The 22,931-nt window shown below is 36.1% G+C and overlaps 1 protein-coding gene across 1 annotated transcript in view; it reads right to left on the reverse strand.

The window, feature by feature from the left end:
- Positions 1 to 22,931, reverse strand: part of LOC128022511 (homer protein homolog 3) — a 30,026-nt gene that overhangs the window by 5,867 nt on the left and 1,228 nt on the right. The window contains exons 2-6 of the mRNA XM_052610151.1: positions 14,325 to 14,481; positions 14,108 to 14,239; positions 12,885 to 12,992; positions 6,454 to 6,590; positions 5,721 to 5,877 (exon numbers count right to left, since the gene is read on the reverse strand). Coding sequence (XP_052466111.1) covers positions 5,721 to 5,877; positions 6,454 to 6,590; positions 12,885 to 12,992; positions 14,108 to 14,239; positions 14,325 to 14,481 — 691 coding nt within the window. The remainder of the gene's footprint in view (positions 1 to 5,720; positions 5,878 to 6,453; positions 6,591 to 12,884; positions 12,993 to 14,107; positions 14,240 to 14,324; positions 14,482 to 22,931) is intronic.

The following is a 22,931-nucleotide window of genomic DNA, read 5'->3' on the forward strand; positions in this document are numbered from 1 at the left end:
GGGACCCCACATGTCATGGACGTCCACTTAGACTTATGCTCTCCTATACTACATGATAGCTCTCCCTATTATGTCAAGTTTGACCTGAACCATTTGCTTATAATCACAGAAAGCATGATCAAGTTTTCCAGTCTCTCTAGTAGTATGTTATGATCGTCAATGACAAATGTAGCTCTGAGATCTTGTAATACCAGCACTGATATTTTGCAAGAATCAGAAATTAAGCTAATATAATTTGTTATCTTTATGAGCGCAGTCTACGTGCTGTGATGTGGTCGGAAACCAGATAGAAAATTGTCCAGGTATCCATTTAAGTATCAGTTAAGCTGATTAAAAACTACCTTTTCTATAAAATTTTCCTGTAAAAGGAAGATTTGATATTGGTTTATAATTGCTGAAAAAGGTGTTAATCAAGATTGTTTTTTCAGAAGTGGTTTAATAGAGTTTTTCACCGATACCAATCTTTTTAAAGGCTTTTTTTATAATGTATAACTATATATAGTTAGGGCCTGAATTTCATTTTTGGGTGACTCTTGTGAGAGGGGAAGCAGCACAGACTGTGCTTTCACACAAGAGTCCGCTACTGATCAATGGCTGTTTACAACAAACACAACATTTATCCATTATTTGGATTTTAAATCCAAACATTGTCACTGAAAATGCTACAGTAATACAATCTTTAACAGACATGTTTAAACAATAAATAAGCAACACATTATTCCAAGCCTTTACTTTTGCATTTACTCTTCGATTTATATATTTATTTGCTCAAGCAAGTGGCAAAACATTTAAACTACTGTTCTCATGTTATAAATTATGCACATGCTGAATCGGGTCAAAAGTGTTTAAAACAGTTATGATTCTTTAGTAGTTTTGTTTTCTGAATTACTTATGTGAATATTAAAATCCCCTGCAATAGCAAACCAGTCAAACTCTGAGGAGATCAGGGATAACATTTCAATGAACTCTTCAACAAAGGCTGGATAGTATTTTGGAGGCCTGTAAATAATGATAAACAGAATGCATGGAGCACCTTTAAACACGATCCCTAGATATTCAAAAGACAAGTACTGACCAAATGACACTTGCTTGCATTGATAGACGTCTTTAAATAGAGCAGCTACACCCCCACCTCTCCTAAAAGTCCTGCAGACACTCATGAAAGTTAGGAGGGGCTGCTTCATTGAGGATTGTCTTCTAGCCATGTTTTGTTTAGAAACATAAAATCCAGATGTTTGTGGTTACGTCTTTTATTAAAAATAAAAAATAAATGTAGTGTACAAATGTTTAAAAATGCTTACTTGATGGCAGTGCTTTGTGTCTTTACATCAATCTTATAGTTTGATGCATAATAGGACGAAGATTAGATGATTTAGCCCTTCGGCTTAAGAAGGCCTTAGACTTTCTATCACATGATAAAACTAAAATAGAGAAAGCTACAGGCACACTTGGTTCCCGCTTGTTCTGTAAGCATTTGTGAATGTTGCTGCTATAATAGCAACCCAACAAACATCATTGAGATCTGCTATCAGTTGTTTTTGGTTTACCTACAGGAGATAGAGGGTTTGGGCCTTGGCATTGTGGCAGCGGTCGGAGAGCTCTCATAGGAGGAGGACGACGAGCTGGGCCCAAAGGCTTTGGTGGTTGGGGGGCCTGCATTTTTTGTTGATATCTTGCAGGGAATGAGTGTTTGAGAGTTTGGGCCCAGCATACACCAATTCCTCCCATTTTCTGTTAGAAGTTCAGAAGTGGAGATGCTGGAGAGAGGGATAAGGTGTCTAGTGACCGGGTTATGGCTCTGGTGTTTCCGGTGGCTGTGATATGTTGTCCTGGCTTCCCTGGCTGTTTTTTAGAAAGTCGTCCCTGGGTGCTGAATCTTGGAGCTGTACTGATATGTCACATTCTGTCTGTGATGAGTTCAGTTGACGGCCCACGGCAGTGATGTACATGAGCAGTGCTTGTGAAGTGAAGTAAAAGTGAAAGTGACGTGACATACAGCCAAGTATGGTGACCCATACTCAGAATTCGTGCTCTGCTTTTAACCCATCCAAAGTGCACACACAGCAGCAGTGAACACACACAAAAACTGTGAACACACACCTGGAGCATTGGGCAGCCATTTATGCTGTGGCGCCCGGGGAGCAGTTGGGGGTTCAGTGCCTTGCTCAAGGGCACCTAAGTCATGGTTTTGGAACTCGAGTCATGGACTCGAACCCACAACTTCTCTGATGACAACCTCACATTGTGTCTGTGATGAGCTCTGTGGACAAGGCCCACAGCAGTGATGTACATGAGCAGTGCTTGTTGTGGCTGTGTGGTGTTATCAGTGTCCTTGTGGGATATGTCAACCACATGATCACCCGGCCCGGTGTGTGTGTGTGTGTGCTGAATGGATTGACACACTCTGCTGAAGGATGACGGAGGGAAAAGTAGATAAGTAGATGGTCATTAAGCACTCTAGCTCAAGTTTGTTTGGGTGGAGGCCATTCGGTTTAAACAGTTGTCTATGGCCCCAGAAAAGATTGAAGTTGTTGTCACTTTTATATTGCAAGATTTTTGTAATCATGTGTTCAGCCCAAGCATCCGTGAAAACATATTTGTTCCCCTTGCTGGGAGTGGTCCACTGATGAACGACTGAACTTTGAGTCTTCGAAGTGTTTCAAAGAGTTCACTGAAGTCCTTCTTAAGGAGTTCTGACTGCTTTTTCCGTATATCCCTTATGAAACAAAAATACATTGCAGTATATTGGAAAATATCATGTAATATATTAGGCATATATTCTTATATATATTTATTTTTTCCAATATATTGCAATATATTGAAAGCGGCAATCATTTGTATATTTTGCAATATATTATATAATATATGTATCATCAATATATTATTAAATGTATTGAAAAATATAAAATATTAGAAAATAAAAAGGGAAAATAATATATTACAATATATCACAATATATTTTAAGAAATATATTGGTAAATATATTTTCCTTTCGTAAGGGATCATTCTTCCCAACATGGATGATGATTCGATTTGCAGTCTTGTGCTTCATCAGAATGTTCCGAAGTTCCTTGTTCACATCAGAGACCGTTGCTTGGGGAAGGCAGCATGTTGTTGTAGTCCTGTTACTAATGTTTCTGATAATAGAGTCACCCACTATCAGAGTCCTGGGCTCAGCTGCGCTCTGAGCTGAATGCCACTGTCTGCACGTCCTTGAGCGCCTGTTACTAGCGGTGTTAGCTGCTGGCTGATCCGATCCATGTTTAATCACATTTTGGGATTCTTCACCCACATTCGTTAATACTTCGAATCCGTTCTCAAGATGTATAGGGGGTGGTAGAATACCAGTATTCACGAGCCTTATCATAGCCGAATCTGGAGTAGAGGAAGCTATGGCAGCAATACGAGAAACTTGTCACAATCTGTTGTCTTGTGTTCCTTTGGGTCTCGCACCCTGGTTATGTCATCGAGAAGTGTGACAATCAGTTTCAGCTTGTTCCTCTACACTTGGTATAAACTGTTGAGACTCAGTAGATTCACAGGACTCACCAGCTGTATGCTGAGAGGGTCCATTACGACGGTCTGCTAAGTGTTACGCCTGTTTTGGAAGTCCAGCAAGTAACTTTGGTTAAGTAACTTGTAAACGTTTGTAGTAGTTCATGCAACAAGTAAATTCGACAGGAGGAATTTTCTCTTTCTTCTGTATGAATGTGGGCAGCTGTGGCTTCCCATCTCCGGAATGTAAGCTGCTGGCAGTGAGAGGCAAAGTCTTAGTATTACTCCAGTCCCAAAGAGTTTTTAGTTTTAGTGTTTGTGATGAGCACTGTGCTGATCTGCTGAAGTTAAAATCTTCGAAAAATCAAGAGAAAAGTACAGGAATAAGGAGCAAAGCACAGAGAAGAAAACAAGAACGTCTGAATGGTAGTGAAGCCGGAAACTTGTCCTCTTTTAGAACATGCCATCTGTACAAAAGGACCTCATGTAATCTCAGACTTTAGGAAAACAAAACATAAAACACAACACAAAGCAAAATAACCCACTATCCTGTTTCCTATTCTTTTACTTTCATACAGTAATGGTTTCTGTCATTTAGCGTCACTTCTTCAGATGCCGTTTACTGAAGAAAGTACTGCACTTGAGCTTTTAGCATGGTCACAACTCCATTTTCTCAGTTTTGTGTTAGGGAGAAACTTGGTCTCATTTTGCCTATGGTCATTTGTCTTCCCTCTGTTCCAGACAATGAAGGCATATTGTCTTTTCCTATAAATATCCCTCTGCACGCTCTCTGAAGACCTGAACTACATACGTCACCTGGATGATGCTTGCTTCAGTAGACCTTCAAAGTGTTGTGGAATCCTTCATTGTATGATTATGTAAAAACAATGAAGAGTGCCGAAGGGAAAATATTCTGTTTGCTTGAGCAACTGCTAAAACAAATTGTTAACACATGACAACATCTAAGATGTGGATGTTATCCTAATGTGGTCCACAAAAAAGCAGTAGTGTGGAAAAATGGTTTCATCTGGAGCCACTTCTATCATGTCCCGGTTGCTTGTGAACATTTAAATTATAACAATGCCATTCTAAATCGACTTAAGAACACACAAGAGGATAATTTGAAAAATGTTACAGTTGTTGTTGTTGTTGTTTTTATTGGGGTGGGTCTCCAATGACAAAAACAATATCTGCTTTTGAGTTTTGCTGAAGATGGAGACTCATACAGGTTTGGACAGCATAAGGGTGAGTAAATGATGACCCAACATTCATTTAAGGCAAGACCCTTTAGGTGAATGGGGTAAAAAACACACACACAAAAAAAACACACATTTAACCATCACAGTTGCTTAATCCCAATTGTTTTATATTAAATAAATTCAATTTATGCATTTAGCAGATGCTTTTATCCAAACGACTTACAGTATATTCAGGCTAACATTTTTTTAACATGTGTTCCCTGGGAATTGAACCCACAACCTTTTGGGCTGCAAATGCATTGTTCCACCACTGACACACACGGAACACTTACATTGTAAAAGTTTTCTGAAATATTATGTTTAATGCAAATTAGGGATTAATTGATTAAATATGCAGTAATGTGCATACATTTCCAGAACAAAAAATGTGAGCATTGGGATAAACCTACGGTTCAAAATTCTTGCTTTATTTTGATTCCATCTAATTTTGGAATTTTTAAGATATCTCTTTTAATCACTCCATAAATTAGAAAATTTTGTAAACGGCCAAAAACAAAATAAAAAAATAATTTTCATCATGACGTTTTAGGCATAACATACACACACACAAAAAGTAGTTCACATGCATAACACATGCTGTTAAATATTTAACTTAAATCTATTTTTTTTTTTTACTTGTCTTTACATTTAACTTTTAGAATCTAAATAGAAAAAAACTTGAATGTTTAGAGTATGTAAGTGCTACTGGAGTGGAGATTTCTGGCTCAAACTGAACTGTAACTGAAATCTACAGGTGCAAATAGATAAAGCATAATAAATAAAACCCTTAAATGTGTTTTTGGATGCTTTCTGAAGAAAGACAAGTTATAGAAGCAAAATATCAAAATAAAGGTTCTTCAGATTCTTTACAATAAGAACAAAATGGTTCTTTTAAATATTCAATGAATTGTATTTTGGCAAACCTAAAATCCTTCTATGGCATCACTACTCTAATTCTAAGACGCTGCAGAGTGTTTTTTTCCTCACCTGCTCTCGTAGGCGATCTGTTTCTTCCTGATACTCAGCTAATAGTTTTTTCCATTGGTCAATGCTGCTGTTAGCTTCATGAAGAGCGGCTACCAGCTTAGTGTTGCTGTCCCGAAGAGAAAACAGCTCAGCATCTGAGTTTCTCTCACATATCGACCTGTGAACAAACCAACATCTGGGTTTCAATTACACTCAGGTCCTTCCTTCTGGAAGCTGAGGAAAAGACAAATATAACTGAAGAATTTTACTCCAACGGCAGCAGATGTTAAACGCTGTTTTGAAATTTAATTTCTTTATATTATAGAACAAGTAAATCAATAACAGACGGTGGGCTAAAGATCACTGATGTCCGTTGGTTTCAGATTTAAAGACTAAGCATGTTTTAACAGCTTCTTTAATCTCTTCTAATTTTGTAAGTAAGCCATTTGCAGAATGACTTCCTAAACACTGTCTCTTTGTGATGTTTTCAGGATGCGCTTGTATGGTGAAGTAATTCATGCTTGAATCCGCAAAACTTTTGACGTTAAACTCACTGCCAATTACCCCAGAAAACTACTGAGGAGGAAAAGTACGTCAGGCGGATTGATTCGATTCACGTGCATCTGAGCGAGCCACTGATGAAATGCATCAAATAATTACAATTTTAAACTGTTTGTCTCCAAGTAATGAATTATCGTTTAGGGAAACGTGATGATGAGATGTGATGGGTATCAGGGAGATCTGAATGTTTTACCCTTCAGAAAGCATCTTCCTCATCTGCTCTTTCTCCGTGGATTCCTCCATATCAGCACTCTTGCTGCGAAACAACTTGTCCTCACTGGAGCCATTGACTCCAAGCAATGGAGGAGACTGACGGTCCTCACACAGCCCCTGGATTATAAACACATCAAAGACGATATTACGATTTTTGCATGTTTTTAAAGTCTGCATTTGTGTGCTCAAAAATATAGTAAAAACTCTAATATTGTAAAATAATATTACAGTTGAAATTAACTATTTTCTATTGCAATTTAAGATATTATCTTAAAGTGTAATTTATTCCTGTGATGCAAAATTGAATTTTCAGCATCATTACTCCAGTCTTCAGTGTCACAGGATTCATTCTTATTTTGCTGCTCAAAAAACATTTCTTTTTATTATCTATGTTGCTGCTAAATAGTTATGATGAATCCATGATATGATGTTTTTAATAGATACTAATGTTTTTATTGAGCAAATATGCATTAAATTGATCGAAAGTGACAGTAAAACATTTAAAATGTTGCAAAAGATTCTATTTGGCATTGATAATAATAAGAAACACTATTAATAACTGAGCACCAATAATAATTGAGCATTAAATCAGCATATTTAAATCAGCATATTTAATGATTTCTGAAGGATCATGTGACACTGGAGACTGGAACAATGATGCTGAAAATTCAGCTTTGCATCACAGGAATAAATTACATTTTATAATATTTTCACATAGAAAACTGTTCAGAATATTTTCAGAATATTACAGTTTTTACTGTATTTTGATTAAATGAATGCAGCCTTGGTGAGCATAAGAGACTTGTTTCAACAACATAAAAAATTATCACCACGACTTTCAGTATACATCTCCACCATAACATTAATTACAACCAGTTTTCATAATTTCATGTTTATGCAATATTCATGAAATCTCTATTCTTAAATGGCGCCACTGATTTGGTGTTTACAGGAAATGTCCACATTTAAAATGAAAGACAGTCCCAGTGCGCACACATTTTCTATCCCATGGTTTGACAAAAAATAACTTCTTTATAAAAGAAAAACACATTCGCAGTCTGTTTGTTTGATGAAGAAACACTTGAGCAGTGTGCACATGTGACTAAACAGGGCATGAGGCAACATATGGTGCTGTTCTGTGACTGAGATTTGAAAGGACACCGGTTTACTTCAGCCTGCTGTTCGTGTAGACTTGGGAAAACCAGAACAGTACTTCAGAAACTCGGCTCTTCTGCGTAGACTGTATAGCAGCAAATGCAGCCTTGGCATTTCAAACATACACAGTGTTTCTGTGCAGCAATACACACTTGCTCTCAGAAAAGCTTGTATAATTCATTAATCTCAAGATCAGCGTTCCCCAGAGGAGGACGGTCTGTTTCTAACCCAACCACTCAGGCCGATGACTTGTGTGTCTTCTCTATAGCGGTTCGTGGCAGACGTAGGGAACTTGAGATGGAGCTTTCCGTGTGTTTAATATATTTAGAGAGGAATCAAAGACACAACATCTCCACTGCAGAGTCAACGGCTCGGGAGCTCCATCCCTTCAATAATGCATCTTGCAGATTTCTACATTTTTAATGAGGCATTACAGATTTCCAGAATATTCCACTCTTATCGTGAGCCCATGTCAAACCATGGAAAAAAGATACTGGAGTTTAGCAACACTATTAGAAAGAGCTCAGATTAAAACACCTCAATCTTCCCCCAAATATCGTTCGAGACTCATGTTTGATTAGCGCTACTGAAACAGGAAGTTGGACATGACGAAGGGCTCGTCTTTTTTTTTTTATTATTATTGTAGATTAAATCAGTCTAGTTAGTGGAGGAGATATTAGTGGGAGTAGTGCTATTTTAGTACTGTTTTTTATTGTAATATTATTAGCTGGAGCGCCAAAGTACTCATCTTATTTATTTTCAATGATTTAAAATAGTTTTAAATTTACAGATTTGTTTGAATTTTAGTATAAGCTTTTTATTGAAACCCAATAGTTTTTCCAATCAGTTAGTTAGATGGAGAAGTAATTAGAGGGAAAAGTTTTTTTTTTTTTTTGTGCTGGGCAACGATTAACCCTGATTAAATCACATCCAAATATTTTTTTTTTTTTTATATATAGTATATGTGAGTCTACATTGTATTATGGATATATAAATAAACTAACACACATGCATTTATATACTTAAGAAAAATATGTTATGTTTCTACATTAAATATATTTATGTAAATAAATTTAAATATTAGTAAAATGTATAATGCATGTGTGTATTTATATATACATAATAAATATACACAGTACACACACACACATACAATATAAACAAAATTATTTATTTTGGATCTGATTAATCGCGATTAATCATTGCCCAGCACTTTTTTTGTATCATTTTTTAATACTATTATAGTATTTATTCATTTTTCATATTTTCTTATATTTTTGCCGTTTACAAAGCTCTGTGGCTTTATAATTTAGCTTTTCTATGTAAATATGCCCTAGATGGACATCTTTGACCATTGCGCCTTGCAGTTTTTTGCCATGAAGCCACAAAACTCCCAATTCTGATTCCATAAGGTTTGTATAAATGGCCTCTATACAAACTAGGACAAAAGTCATCATGAAATGACAGTGTTTCATATGAAGTCCTTCCTGAGGGATTTGAGTAACTCTGTGACAATAGCGAATGGTGTCAGCTGCACAGGAGACACAGGTGTGACACTGTATGTAGAAACAGATGTAGATGGCAGTTTGACAGCTTACCTGAGACAGCTGAGAGAGAGAGACAATCCCATCACCACAAAAGAGACATAAAAAGAAAGAAGACACAAGCATTTCATGAATTACCATTACTGTCACTCATACCTAAAGAACTTGACCAAAAACATCAGCGTGGCAAGTGTTGCACAGGCAAGTACACACACTTTCTTGCGAAAGATTCAGACTTGTGACAAAACGGACCGACTAAAACATTATTTGATGTACAGGAGACATGCATTGATGTTTTGCTATTAAAATAGCTTTTATATAAAAATAATACAGGATTTGGACAGAAAGCTCTCACACATATAGATTAAGAGACCAAAGAGCACATCTCTCTGTTTGACTTTTTATACACATCCATTCTTCCCCCATCGCCCCTAGATTCACGAAAAAACCCCAACACACTTTATCAATTAATAATGGCAGCATTATTCAGCGCACACGGTTGCGGTTTTGAACTCTGAACACTCAGGTTTGATTAAATAATGAATTGCTCTCAGTCTGTGGCATGTTTGAACACTAAGAGCTCATGGGACGAAAAGCCTGTCATGGCCATTAAACCACTACAGAATACTGTATATGGCCACACAACACAAAGCCTTTTACAGTACTATTAAACACTAAGTTTCAACCAACCTTGTTTTGTTACAGTGTTGGTAGCAGAAGTAAATGAGCAATGTGTATTATTTTTCTGTGTTTTTCTTTTTCTTTTAATTAAACACCATCTTGCTGGCAGTAAGATACCCCTTTAAACCTTATGTGTCCTTAGAGAACAAAACATTTCCATGTAAAAAAAGAAAAAAAAAACGGTCATAAAAATATACCTTATTAATATTTTTTCCACTTTCACTGACATAGATCTCTTTACCAACATCAGTCCTCGTCATAACTACCAAAATGTATTCATTTTCAGGATATTAATCCTTTAAAGGGATATTTCACCCAAATATGAAAACTACCCCATGATAAAATCCCCCTCAAGCCATCCTAAGTGTATATGACTTTCTTCTTTCAGACGAATACAATCAGTGTTATATTAAAAACTGTCCTGTCTCTTCCGAGCTTTATAATAGCAGTCAATGGATGTTAAGATTCTGAAGCAAAAAAAAAAGTACTTCCATCCATCATAAAAAAAGTGCTCCACACGGCTCCGGGGGGTTAATAAAGGCCTTCTGAAGTGAATAAATTAATTTGTGTAAGAAAAATATCCATATTTTAAACTTTATAAACCGTAAAGTCATACAAAGGAGATCTTCTCAACAAAGAAAGATGGCGGCAGGTAGAGCAGGGTGACTTGTAACATCTTGTCCAGGGACTGCGGATGTACAATAGCCTTTGGCTAATTCTGGTACACTTACATTAATAATTTTTTTTAATGAACAATGTCCCTGTCAACTAAATAGAGTCAAAAAAATAAAAAATTACATTTGTGTTCACGAGAGAGTGGCGTTCCAGTGGATGAACTATCCCTTTAAATGCCAGTTTGCCCCTGTTGTTGTTTTAATAAAAAAAAAAAAAAAAAAAAAAAAACTATTTGTAGAATTCACAAATGTAGAATTCTTTTTTTTATATATTATTAAAGCATTTCTGACAGAATCGAACAAAAAATGCATGATTTTATGCTACATTTTTTGCCTGAAAGTACTGAGTGTAACTATTTATTATAACAAATTGTAAAATTCCATAAAATAAATACACATTTATGGCAAAATAAATTAATTTTTTTCATTAATATAGCCAAAACTATCAATCAATCAATAAATAAATAAATTAGATGTATGTATTTTTTTTTAAGACACAAATTGTCTCTAAGTATGCACAAGGTTCAAACATTTTGGATTGTAAGATTATTTTAATGAAAATTAAGCTTATTTTTCCTCATAACACTCAATCCCATATAGCTTCCAGACTAGAGATGTGCAACAGTGATCGAGTACTCGACGATCGATCATGTAAACTTTTATTATTTCATTTATTATTTAAAAACAATTTTTTTTTCCTTCTTATTGGTCATAGCAGCACTTCGGATGGTGCCCTGAGCTCTGATTGTTTAGCTTGTCACTGCATGCGTCAAAAGACGTGAGAAGAGAGAGAATGGCATCGAAGTCATGTAGTGATGTGTGGCTTCACTTTGACAAGACAGATTTTGGATATCAACATTTATTAACATGCTGAATGCGATGCATATCAGTGTTTAGGGTTTTAGTTTTCTCAAAACCCCAAATGTTCTCACTTGAGCTTCTCATTACCCTAATATATACTGTATATATATATATATATATATATATATATATATATATATATATATATATATATATATATATATATATATATATATATATATATATACATACACATACACACATATACAAAGTACTGTGCAGAAGTCTTAGGCCACTAGTATTTTCGCCAACAAAAAATGGTTTTAAGTCAGTTATTTCTATGTTTTGCTTTAGTGTGTCAGCAGGAAATATCATTTTGCATTTCCAAACATTAATTTTGCCATTAATTGTAATAATCCAGTGACATTTTGATTTGCACATGGAGTCTGACAGCAGTCAGTGCTCCACACAGAGATCTGATCTCACCATCATCAGTCCGTCTGGAATAACATGACTCAATCCAGAAGAACTGTGACAACGTCTCCAAGACACTTCAAGAAACATTCCTGCAAAGCTACCTGAAAAACAATGAGCAAGTGCACCGAGGACAAAATCTTTTTTTAACACAGTGTAATCATACCAAATGTTGACTTAATTTAGTTAAGTTAATGGAAGTTAATTCATTTAGGCATTATTTTTGATGGCATCCTCACTTTACAGCATTTTTACACAAGTGCCTAAAACTGTAGCGTTGCAGGTTTCTTGAAGTGTCTTGAAATCATTGCTTTTTTTTTTTTTTTTTACTGTTGAAAAATACTTCAACTCAATTCTATTCAATTTAAATCAGCATAAATATATACAATTTAAATGTAATAGAAATGTAACAGTTTCTGATTTATTTCTATTGATTTGTTGGGGAAACATCACACGGAGATGTTTTTGACTAAATATATACGCAGCACAGCTCATGGCAAACAAGTCCAACTGGAATGATGGGTTTAATCAAAGAATACATTATTATATAAAGCAGTGTCCTAATCTGATGTGGACGTAGACTCTGGAATACTCTCAGGCTGCTGTAATGGGCATGATAATTAAGGGATGAGTGTGTCACCAATGGTGAATGAAAAAGGTTAGCCAACTGTAAAGTAAAATAAACAAGTCTTTTGTGTTCCCCGGTTGACCGCATAGAGTTACATAACTCTACACAGGCTCTAACCAGTGTATCTGTGTCACCTCCTGGCATGCGAGGACATGCTTCGTGACTCACACACACTTCCAAAGAATTCAGAGAGACAATATACACAGTGGAGCACTTCTCTTGTGGGACTGGCATTAAAACTGATACATTGTAACATGTGTTAGGCCTGATGATCCTCTGTGCTATTGTTAGAGCGGTTAATAGAGACGGAATGAAATGCTCAGGCATACAAAGTATGACATGAGTTGATAAATGTCTAAATTTGAATCATTACATAACGCTAGTGTGTTGTTTTCAGTCACGATTCGAAAATGTTTAGCGGAAGTTGAAATAGGAGTTGAAATACTGTGTTTACCTGTGGAGAAGAGATATTTAGGCCAGGACTCAACAGCTCAAACTTCTCCTGTGATTTATCCCGGACGAGTCGTGCCGCCTCCTTAAACTCTTTAAACTGCTCTGAGAACTGCACAGACAATTACAGAGACATAACTAAAACCTTCATAGAAGCTTCAACAAATCTTTTTAACATGCAAGAGGCCATGATATATTGTGAATAAAGATGCAGCTAAAGGTCATTGTTAACCATTGTTTTATATAGAAACTACATGCCATGCCAGTGTAAATTTAACAGAAAATCTCTTTTAAAATGTCACTTGTTATTACATAATCAATACATACACATTAAACCTGTTATGGGTCAATTTGAGTTGTCGTAAATACTGGTTAACCTAGAATATTTCTAATTTCTCAGGACAATTTCTCATTTTAGATTTAGGTTTTGATACTGTGAGGAGTTATGGAATGTGCATGTAAAATGTTTATTACGGTTATGATGTTTGCGGGTCAATTTGACCCCCAAAGGTCAGCGGCAGCTGCACTGACCCAAAATAAATAAAAACAGAATTGATGCTTTTGTTAGTAATTTTTACAAATGTGTGTGCTTTTAGTATTCTAATAAATTCAATAATTTTTACTGTAAAAGTCTACTTGTTTCCCTTTTATCAAAGACACTCATTATTTTAAACATTTTCATTGCGTCCCTAAAGTTTTTGAAGGCACTCACATTTTTCAACTTGAAGCACATATGCTCCTTAGCAAAAAAAAGTCATTAAATCCATAAATATCAATCCACTTTTTAGTTTGTTTTACCATTTATTTTACAATTTACATTGATTTGCTCAACCCACAACTTACATTAAAGCTTAAATTCCAAAGCTGCATGCATTTCTTTCTTTTTCTGAACACAAACCAAGATATTTTGAAGAATGTTGGAAACAAACAGATGACGGTAGCCACTGACTTCCACAGTATTTTCTTCCATACTATGGAAGTCAATGGCTACCTTCTTACTGTTTGGTTACCAACATTTTTCACATAATATATATATATATATATATATATATATATATACGTATTTTAATATATATATTACATAATATATATACATAATATATATAATACAACAAAAGATAGAAACTCACAGAGGTCGTAAACAACATGAGGGTAAGTAAATGATAAAAGTTTTTATTTTTGGGTGAACTATCTCTTTAATAAAACCGTGCTGTAATATGTATTTACCTGCTGAAGCTGCTGCTCGGTGGCAAACCCGAGGCCATACACTGTGTTGGCCCTGCTGTCCGCCCACTGGCCAAACTTCTGTGACGTTTTCGTGAAGGTCATATTAGGTGTAATGGTGCTGTTGATAATCGCCTGCATTAGAGCAAAACACAAAAAATACCACCTTTTAATAGTATCACGGCACAAATAACAAAAAATAGCATTCGTTGTCCCTCACCTTAGTGCCCCCTACACTGATGATGCGATACACGCTCCTGCCGGCATCAAAGAAGAAGGAGACGGTGACGGCGTGTTTGCTGGCTGGAATCCAATTTCGTTTAGTGGCCGGGTCAATCTGGAAGACGTGTGCCTTCAAGCTGAATATTGGCTGCTCCCTTCAGAGAAAAAAAAAAATATATATATATATTCATAACATACTCTGCATTATTTAATTCTCCATTAGGATGCCATCAGACACATTACTCTTGGGCTGATGTAGGTTGATTTTGTATCAGAGGTGTGCTGAGCAGCGCTTGTGATGGGAATGAGAAGCACCCAATGCAAGGTCCAGCCAGATCTGATTATGAAGGGGCACGGCCCGGCCTGGACTGTGTAGATTTATTGTATATATAAATACACATACATGTATACATTAAAAAAATATTTGCATATGTATATGTATGTGTGTATATGTATGGCTGTCATTATTGCAAAAGATTTCATAACCGTACGATTATGTCGTCTGCAATTTTTCTGTGCATCTTGTCAGTGAACTATGGCTCGGTGTAGTAAACGCTGCTCCATGTTAAAGCAGGTGATGGAGATTTACTACTGATTACAGAACCGGCTTTACTGACAAGATACACAATCACATTCAATCAAACGTGCAGCCCTTCTACATGTGTGCAAGCTAAATTTCACATGGTTTTGTCACAGCATGTCACAATCAGGGCCATAACCACCATTGAAGGGGACCTTTTTTCCTCACATTTTGCCATTTTGCATTGAAAATATGGTATCATATACATGATTCATGTGATGAGACTAGAAACGTTTTGCCTTTTTTATATGTTAAGCATACAAATAAAAGTGCATGCATTTAAAATATTATTTGTAAATAGTTCAATTTATTTACTAACCAGAATCACACCTAAATTTTCCTTCACTATTTTATTTCTAAAAAGAAAATAAAGAAAATAAATGGTTTCCAGTGTCCAAGACATGAAAACAGCCTTGGTCACAATACAACTTGTAAGAAGTTGTATTGAAAAAAAAAGAAAAGTAAAGAAATCTTTAAAGAGGCAGTTCAATCAAAAATACAAATAAATCAATAATTTACGTGTCCTTACGGCACTCCAAGACTAGGCCTATAAGACTTTCTCTCATGGGATACAAAATAAGATATTGTTTTTGTCCATACAATAAAAGTCAATGGGATCCAATGTTGGATCCCAATGTATGTAGGGCTGCATGATATATCAAAAATATCGAAATATCGCAAATGTAAATATTGTGATATGCATATCGCAATGGCGTGCGATTTCTGAATCATTTTAATAAGAAGATAATTAGATCAAAACGTTGCGAAATGTCAAAGTTTTTGTTCGACACATATAACAGAGAATTGCTTGACGTTAAAAATAGTTATTAAGTGCGATAAGTTGCAGAAAACAAATCTATGCTGTCTCGTCTTGCTGTCTGACACACACCTGAAGCTTGTGCAGTAGAGCTGAAGATCTTTGCCCAAACCCGATGGGATCGATGGGTTCGGGCTTAATTTATATCATCTTACGCGGGCTTGGGCCGGGCTCGGGCTTGCGCTCCAGTTTACGAGGTAAGCGCGAGAAAGATGCAAAAATGTATGCTGAGTAGGTGTAACGGAGGCTTGCCTCTGGCGATTACGTTTTGGTTGCACCATCAACTAAAGCAAAGTCTGAGGTGTGGAAAAGTTTTGAGCATGTTTATAATGAGAATAAAGAGTGAATAATGACGCACCATCAATGAGCGCAGGAACGCGCTGAAGCCATCTACATTGGATTTAAACATTTTCTCCACAAAAACATGTAGGCTCTGTGAGTAAAGTTTTTTTTTAATGATAACTAAATATTCATTGAGTCTTAAATGCATAATGTGGACAGAGTATTTACGCTAATGTTGGCATTATTATTTTATTAAATGTCAGCTGCTAGTGGTGAAGCAAATCCAGCGGAGCCTTTATCTTAATTTCGTTATTGCCAAATAATTAAATTAATTTAATTAGTTTAAAAAAAGACTCGTTTTTATTGGTGCGTTGGTCTATTTACATGTCTAGAATGCTGAGATGTTACGATGTCACAGAGGACTTATTTTATTTCTTTATTCCAACTTCCAAGTGGCCTACCCTGCTAACACACGACGTTACAGCTACCAACGTGACCAGATTACCAAGAACGTCCCAGATAGGTCCTCTATTGGTAATATATTGGTAACTTCATGACTTACTGGCATCGTAACTACAACGTCGTATGCACGTAATATCATTACCATATATTTTTTTTACGTTCTTTATATGCTCTCTGAGTATAGTGTAATTAAACTTCAGACTCAAGATTAAACGTTCCTTAAAGATAAAATATGTTTCTGTTCACCAAGTCAGAATATGGACATGCTTTTAATATATAGTGACGTGACATACAGGCGCGCGCTTCCACAACTGACGCACCGGGTCTGAGGTGAGTTATACAATTTATAATAAATAAGTTGGTTGATAAAATGTATAAAACAAAGTAAAAACAAAAGTCTAACGTCGCTAAAACCTTTTTTTATTATTTTATTGTTTTTATTAGCCTTCTAGCCGTTGAGTTACCATGGCAACCGCGTACACATCAGCTGCTGGAGAGGAGAGGACTCGTCTGACATTTTCTCTGTTTCTCGTCAGTTATACCAAAGAAAAGGCCAACAACTGCGACAGATTTGTTAAGTAACACGTTAATATCATCCACAGTCTACTTTAAGTACTTTTTGTTAATATTTATACCTCTGTGATTATGGTATTTTTCCTGAAATGTCTGCTATCAAGTATTACGCTAACACAGAAACATAATTAACGTTATAGCATATTAGATTTGAGCCCTTATTAATGAAAGTTTGGCCTTTTAATTACATCTTATGCGTAAAGGATCGGTTTTGATCGTTTTGTAAATGTTTTTGATGGTAATTTGTCAATAGATAAATGAAGTAAAGTTAAGCTAATTAATTTAACCTAAAAGTCTACACTGTAGAGTCTATCAGTGACGTCACTCGCGGTCTAAAATGGGCTGAAACTATTTCAAACCACTGTTTCAAGCTTGTTCTGATTTATCATTGTAAACAAATATTGATAAAAAAATTGTACAGTGATTTCAGGAGTGTCTTAAAAACCCTCTAAAACAGAGGGGAAGTTCCAAGAAAATGTCTAACGGGAGCTGCTGACAGAGATTGAAAACACAGGTGATGCTACAAAGCTTATTAAATAACTTCATATTTATTTTTTACAATATATCATCATGCATCTGTAAAATCTAAACATGTGAATTCTGGTATCTAAAGATTTTTGTATGTTTTCCATATTGCTATTTTTCTTTTCTGCATTTCCCCTATTCTCTAGTTTGTTTATTTCTAATAAGGAGCTGGAGGCCGTGAAGATACAGATCCATGATATTGTGGAGAAGCAGGCCCAGCTGAGCAAGTGGAGAGCTGTGCTGGAAATATTCAGGGGTTGATGCTCATAAGTCCAGGGTAAGTATACAGCTAACCCTCCTACCACCTCTACTCTGTGTGGTTCTCTGCAAAGGCCCGGTGTACCCAGGATGCGATATTCCCAGATGTCCTTCACCCTATTTCACAGTGTAAGAAATGAACCAGGCCCTGGGCGACGACCTCTCTCCATCCGCCGCCTCCGGTATTCAGGATCTCCACCAGAACCCGATTCGCTCCTTCGCGAGACAGAACACAATGCTGTGATCATCGGAGACTCCATCGTCTGGCACGTTTGCGCTATGTTAGCTGAAGGTAAAGTCCACACTCACTGCTTCCCTGGTGCTCATGTTCTTTATATTTCTGCACAGATTCCCGTGATCCTGAAGAGTGAGGGGGGCATCGGAGCGGACGGAGACGCTGAAGAGGGACTTCAGGAGCCTGATCAAGACAGTGCGCAGCATATCGCCTGCATGATGATCATCGTGTCAGGACCACTTCCAACGTATAGATGAGGACATGAAAGGTTCAGCAGACTTTTTGCTTTAAACGAATGGTTATAGTCATGGTGTAAAGAACAGAAACTGCTTTTTGTTAATAATTGGAATCTTTTCTGGGAGCGTCCTAGGCTTTTTAGATCTCCTGTTGGACAACATCTCGAAGACACTTCGCTCCATATGACTAGTAAGCCAATTCTCAAATAACTGTTATGATGACTTTTGTTCTACACGCTCAAATAGAAGTACTACTACAATAAAGATTGTGTTTGTTCCAGTGTTAATTTTAACAGGCATTTTTGATTTAGCATTAGTCTAAACTCCACCAAACTACTGTTATAAGCATGAGCCCCGTCAGACTGGTCGTGGCGGAGGTGTTGCAACAATATATAGTGATATTCTCAATGTTACCCAGAAAACAGGATACAGGTTTAACTCTTTCGAAATACTTCTGCTTAATTTTAGACTGTCAGACATGCAAAAGAAATCTAAAGTATCTCTTGCTCTGGCTACTAGGGGTGTGATGAGACACTTATCCCACAAGACGAGACGAAACACGAGACTGGGTTCATGAGAGCGAGACAAGATTTTTTTTTTTTTTTTTAAGAAATCCTCAATGATAAAATAAATATTTCATTTTTCTCTACTCCTTTTTCGTAGTACATACATTTTCACATCAATTTTTTAAACATAAAAAAAAATATATATATATTTAGGGCCCTAATTTTTTCCCCAGCATATTATTTTTTATTATTATTGTTAACAAATTCTGTATTTTAGCATGTCTAACTATTTGAATGCATAACACAACTTAATTTATTCATTTTATTTTTTCTTAAAGGTAGCCTTACTGATATAGATATCATACCTCAAAGTGTAGTTACTGACCACTTCCTTGTATCGTGCATGCTGCATATTAGTGATATTAACTATATTTCCAAAATGAGCATTATGAATTTAAGAGCCTTACATTACATTTATAACAATCATTGTTAATGTTTGAATTGTATTTCAGGGCAGTTTGTGAAAAGAGATAATCAAGAGAAGTCAGTTCCAGATCCACCCTCCACACCAGACCTCTCTCTCACGAGGATTGCTGTCTACTAGCATATTGTGTTCTTCAGCTCTTCAGACTTCGGTGGATGCAGATATTACTCAGGGACATGAACACTATAATATTGCAAGAATAGAGAAAGTAAGAATTACTTAAGATTTTAGAATTTAATGTTAATTGCTTAAACATATATATATTTACATATATTTTTGTGGCAGTGTGAACTGGCCATAATGCTGTATGATAGGTGTGAGATTCATTAAACTTGATTTGCTATCTGTTCATAAGCTATTGCATATTATTTGCAATTAATTATTTGTAGTGGTTTGGTTAAGGGTGTGATTAGCTGAAGATTATTGTGGGAGCTTGTGATTAGTTGATGAATGTGTGTATTGTTAATGATAATATTTAAATGCAATGTGCTGAGTGCCTACTAAGACTTGCATGTTGTGCATAATGTTTTGACCCTGGATGCTTACAGAAGGGTATAGATATTTCAATATATGGAAATGTATTTATTATTAATATATCTCAATCTATGTGCTTCTGTATGGGATGAATGCTTTCATTCATATTTCGCTGTATATCCTGTTTTTATTAATAATCTGGGTGTATTACTGTTCATATTTGCTTGTTAATAAATTAACTGAATTCATTTCGAGTATGTATTCATCATTCACAGCTGCTGAAACATCCTTTAAATTAGTTTGGGCATATGAGGACATAAATTAGGTTCAAGTGCTGCATGTCCGCCCATAGAATAATTATAAAAAAATGACCAACTGATTACCAGCACACGACCACCGATCCGCGACGTTGCCACGACGTCGCAGTTACTTACTCACAAAGTTACGTTGTGGCGATGTATACGCACCTTTCACTTTTCCGGTTGTTACGTCGCCACGACGAAACTTTGGTCACCAGATTACGTAGCAGTTACGTAACAGTTACGTAATGTTGTTAGCAGGGTAGTCTATGTTAGTCATGAATAAATTGTTAAAACATGTATAAATGACTCATTCTTGACAAAAGGCAAAAGAGCTGTGTGTGTGCGCACATTTGAATAATGTTGGGCTGTAAACAGGTTCGGGCTTTAAAAAGCTGTCAATCAAAATGTACTTGTCGGACTCGGGTCCTGTCAGGTCCTAACTTTTATGGTCGATTACAGCTCTAACGTGCACAGCGTCTCTACAGTTCTGCCGCACACGTGCAAAACCACACAGACGTGAATTCAGATGGTGCGCGAAAACCAAACTGATTTGTCTTTCACATCTCCTCCTCATGTATGAACAGACACATACACACAGATTAATGTCAATAGTACCCGTCTCGACGATCATTCTCGTAAACGCAGTCAGTTATGTTTTAAATGAATGTAAACAGCAGAGAAAGGAATCGGATGTGTATCATCACACCACTGGATCTGTGCAGTCGGTCTTAAAGTGACAGCAGCCAATAGATACGTGCTGCTGAATATGTCACTATGTTAAATGTTAATCAAACAACAAAACAGCTATAACAAAGATTAATCTAAATTGAATTCATACAGTAACACAATGCAGTTTAAACTTAATTACCCCCCCCCCCTCTTTCTTTTTTTACTGATTGTTCACTTCCCTTTAATCATATTTGAACTTTCTCAGACAATAGTTGTTGCTGTGGTTTATAAAGAACTACTTAAAGTGTATGGAAAGCAAAGACGCAATTTCTTTTTTTTTTTTTTTTATGTTCACATTGATGTTTGACAATGATATTTTCTGATTTGTGACATTACTTTTTATTACTTTTTTACTTTTTATAACACATGATATGTAAAAATTGATAGCCTGAATTAATCGCTTTGGATAAAAGCGTCTGCTAAATGCATAAATTCAATTTAATTAAATTTTAATGTACTGATAAAACACTGCTGGTCACTTTCAGAAGTTCCGAGAAAGAATGTGAAACAAATTGGTTATATACTTATTCTTTTTAAATATTTTTAAATATAATTTAAAAAGATTTTTGCACACTTTAAGTAATATCTTATCGTATTTCGAATATTGCATTTTTTGACAAGGTATGACCTTGTATGGGTATGACAAGGAATCACATTTTTTTTCTTTTTTATAACGCACAGCCCTAATTATGGAACATTTATTTAACTCTTCGGTGCCCTCTTGATCTGCTCCTGCCAGCCAGAGTCCCACTGCCGGAGAGTAAGGACCTGATGCTAATAGAAAGTCAGAGAGTAATTTCACTGGAGATCAGATTCATATCAGCCCTGTCCACACAATGCTGAAGGACACACCTGTGTCATCAGTGTTGTAGCTCCATAGCAAACTCTGGCTCCATCAATCTTTCCTGAATTAAACCTCCAGAGGCCAAAGAGACAGTCTGGTAATGCTTAATCACTCTGGCATTCTGGGAAGGTTATCTAGGACAGAACACCTCCGCAAAAAGCGGTGCAGGTGCACCATGCAGAAACTGTTTATCAAGCACTTCTGTTGCACAGTAGGATATATAAAAAGATCTCTTCTTCAACTTCAGCAATAATTTCACGGCACAGCCAAGGTCTCCATTCAGAGCCTGAGCCTCCTGGATAGTTCCCAAGACTCTTTATGGCATCCTTTTATAGCTTTAAGATGAAAACCCCAATCAAATCCTGAAAGCACTGAACCTAAGAACAGCAGACCAGAAAATAAACAGGACAGGAAAGGGACAAGTCTTTCTGTCAAGGAGAAGTCACCTGCTGGGTAATAGCATGCTGTCCTGAAATTTCACATCTGATTTATGTGATCCTCTGACCCAATGGCAGGAAATCTCTAATAGCAGCAAATGAATTTACAGAGTGCCATTCGATCCCATTTGAGAAACCGTTCATCTGTTGATTTTTCTCGGCTGCACAGAAAGCGTCATAACACGAGGTGACCTATGAGCTCACAAATGTTCACACGTCTCACCCAAATTACATTTTTTCATATAAGAAAACATTATCAAGGTATTTTGAGTTTAATTATGAGAAATAGGTTTCAATCAGTCAAAAATTATAATTTTGTCCCAAATAATGTAGCCCCTATGTGTGACAGCTTAAATTCTGCCATAGCTTTTTTATTATTATTATTACAAACATCTTCTATTTGATTTCCTATAGTTTACCACATTTTTGTAACAGGGTTGCAAAAATTGCAAACCACACAAAAAATGTATAGAAAATAAAAATGGCATATAGTTGTGACATATCATTCCTTCCAAAATGTGACGTACATCGGAGTAAACAGAGTATTGCAAATGTTTTGAGTTTATTGCGACAATTTCCCAGATTTTAAAAGGGTTGGAAAAACTATAAAAAATTTATAGAAAATAAAAGTTGGTTTTATCCATTGGTTGTTGAGATTTTACCATCTAAAAAATCTAAAATCTTAAGATATCTTTAATACTTCTTGAGTTATAGGCATACAGACTGAAGAAAAATGACATGTGTGGCACTCAGACACGCATGTGACCAACATATGGTATTTGACCACTGAAAATGTGTACAATTTAACAGTTTACTCCAAGAACCATAACGAGAGCCCTGTATCTCTGGAAATGAACCATG

This window comes from Carassius gibelio, chromosome A11 (genome assembly GCF_023724105.1).
Source record: "Carassius gibelio isolate Cgi1373 ecotype wild population from Czech Republic chromosome A11, carGib1.2-hapl.c, whole genome shotgun sequence".
NCBI lineage: Eukaryota > Metazoa > Chordata > Actinopteri > Cypriniformes > Cyprinidae > Carassius > Carassius gibelio.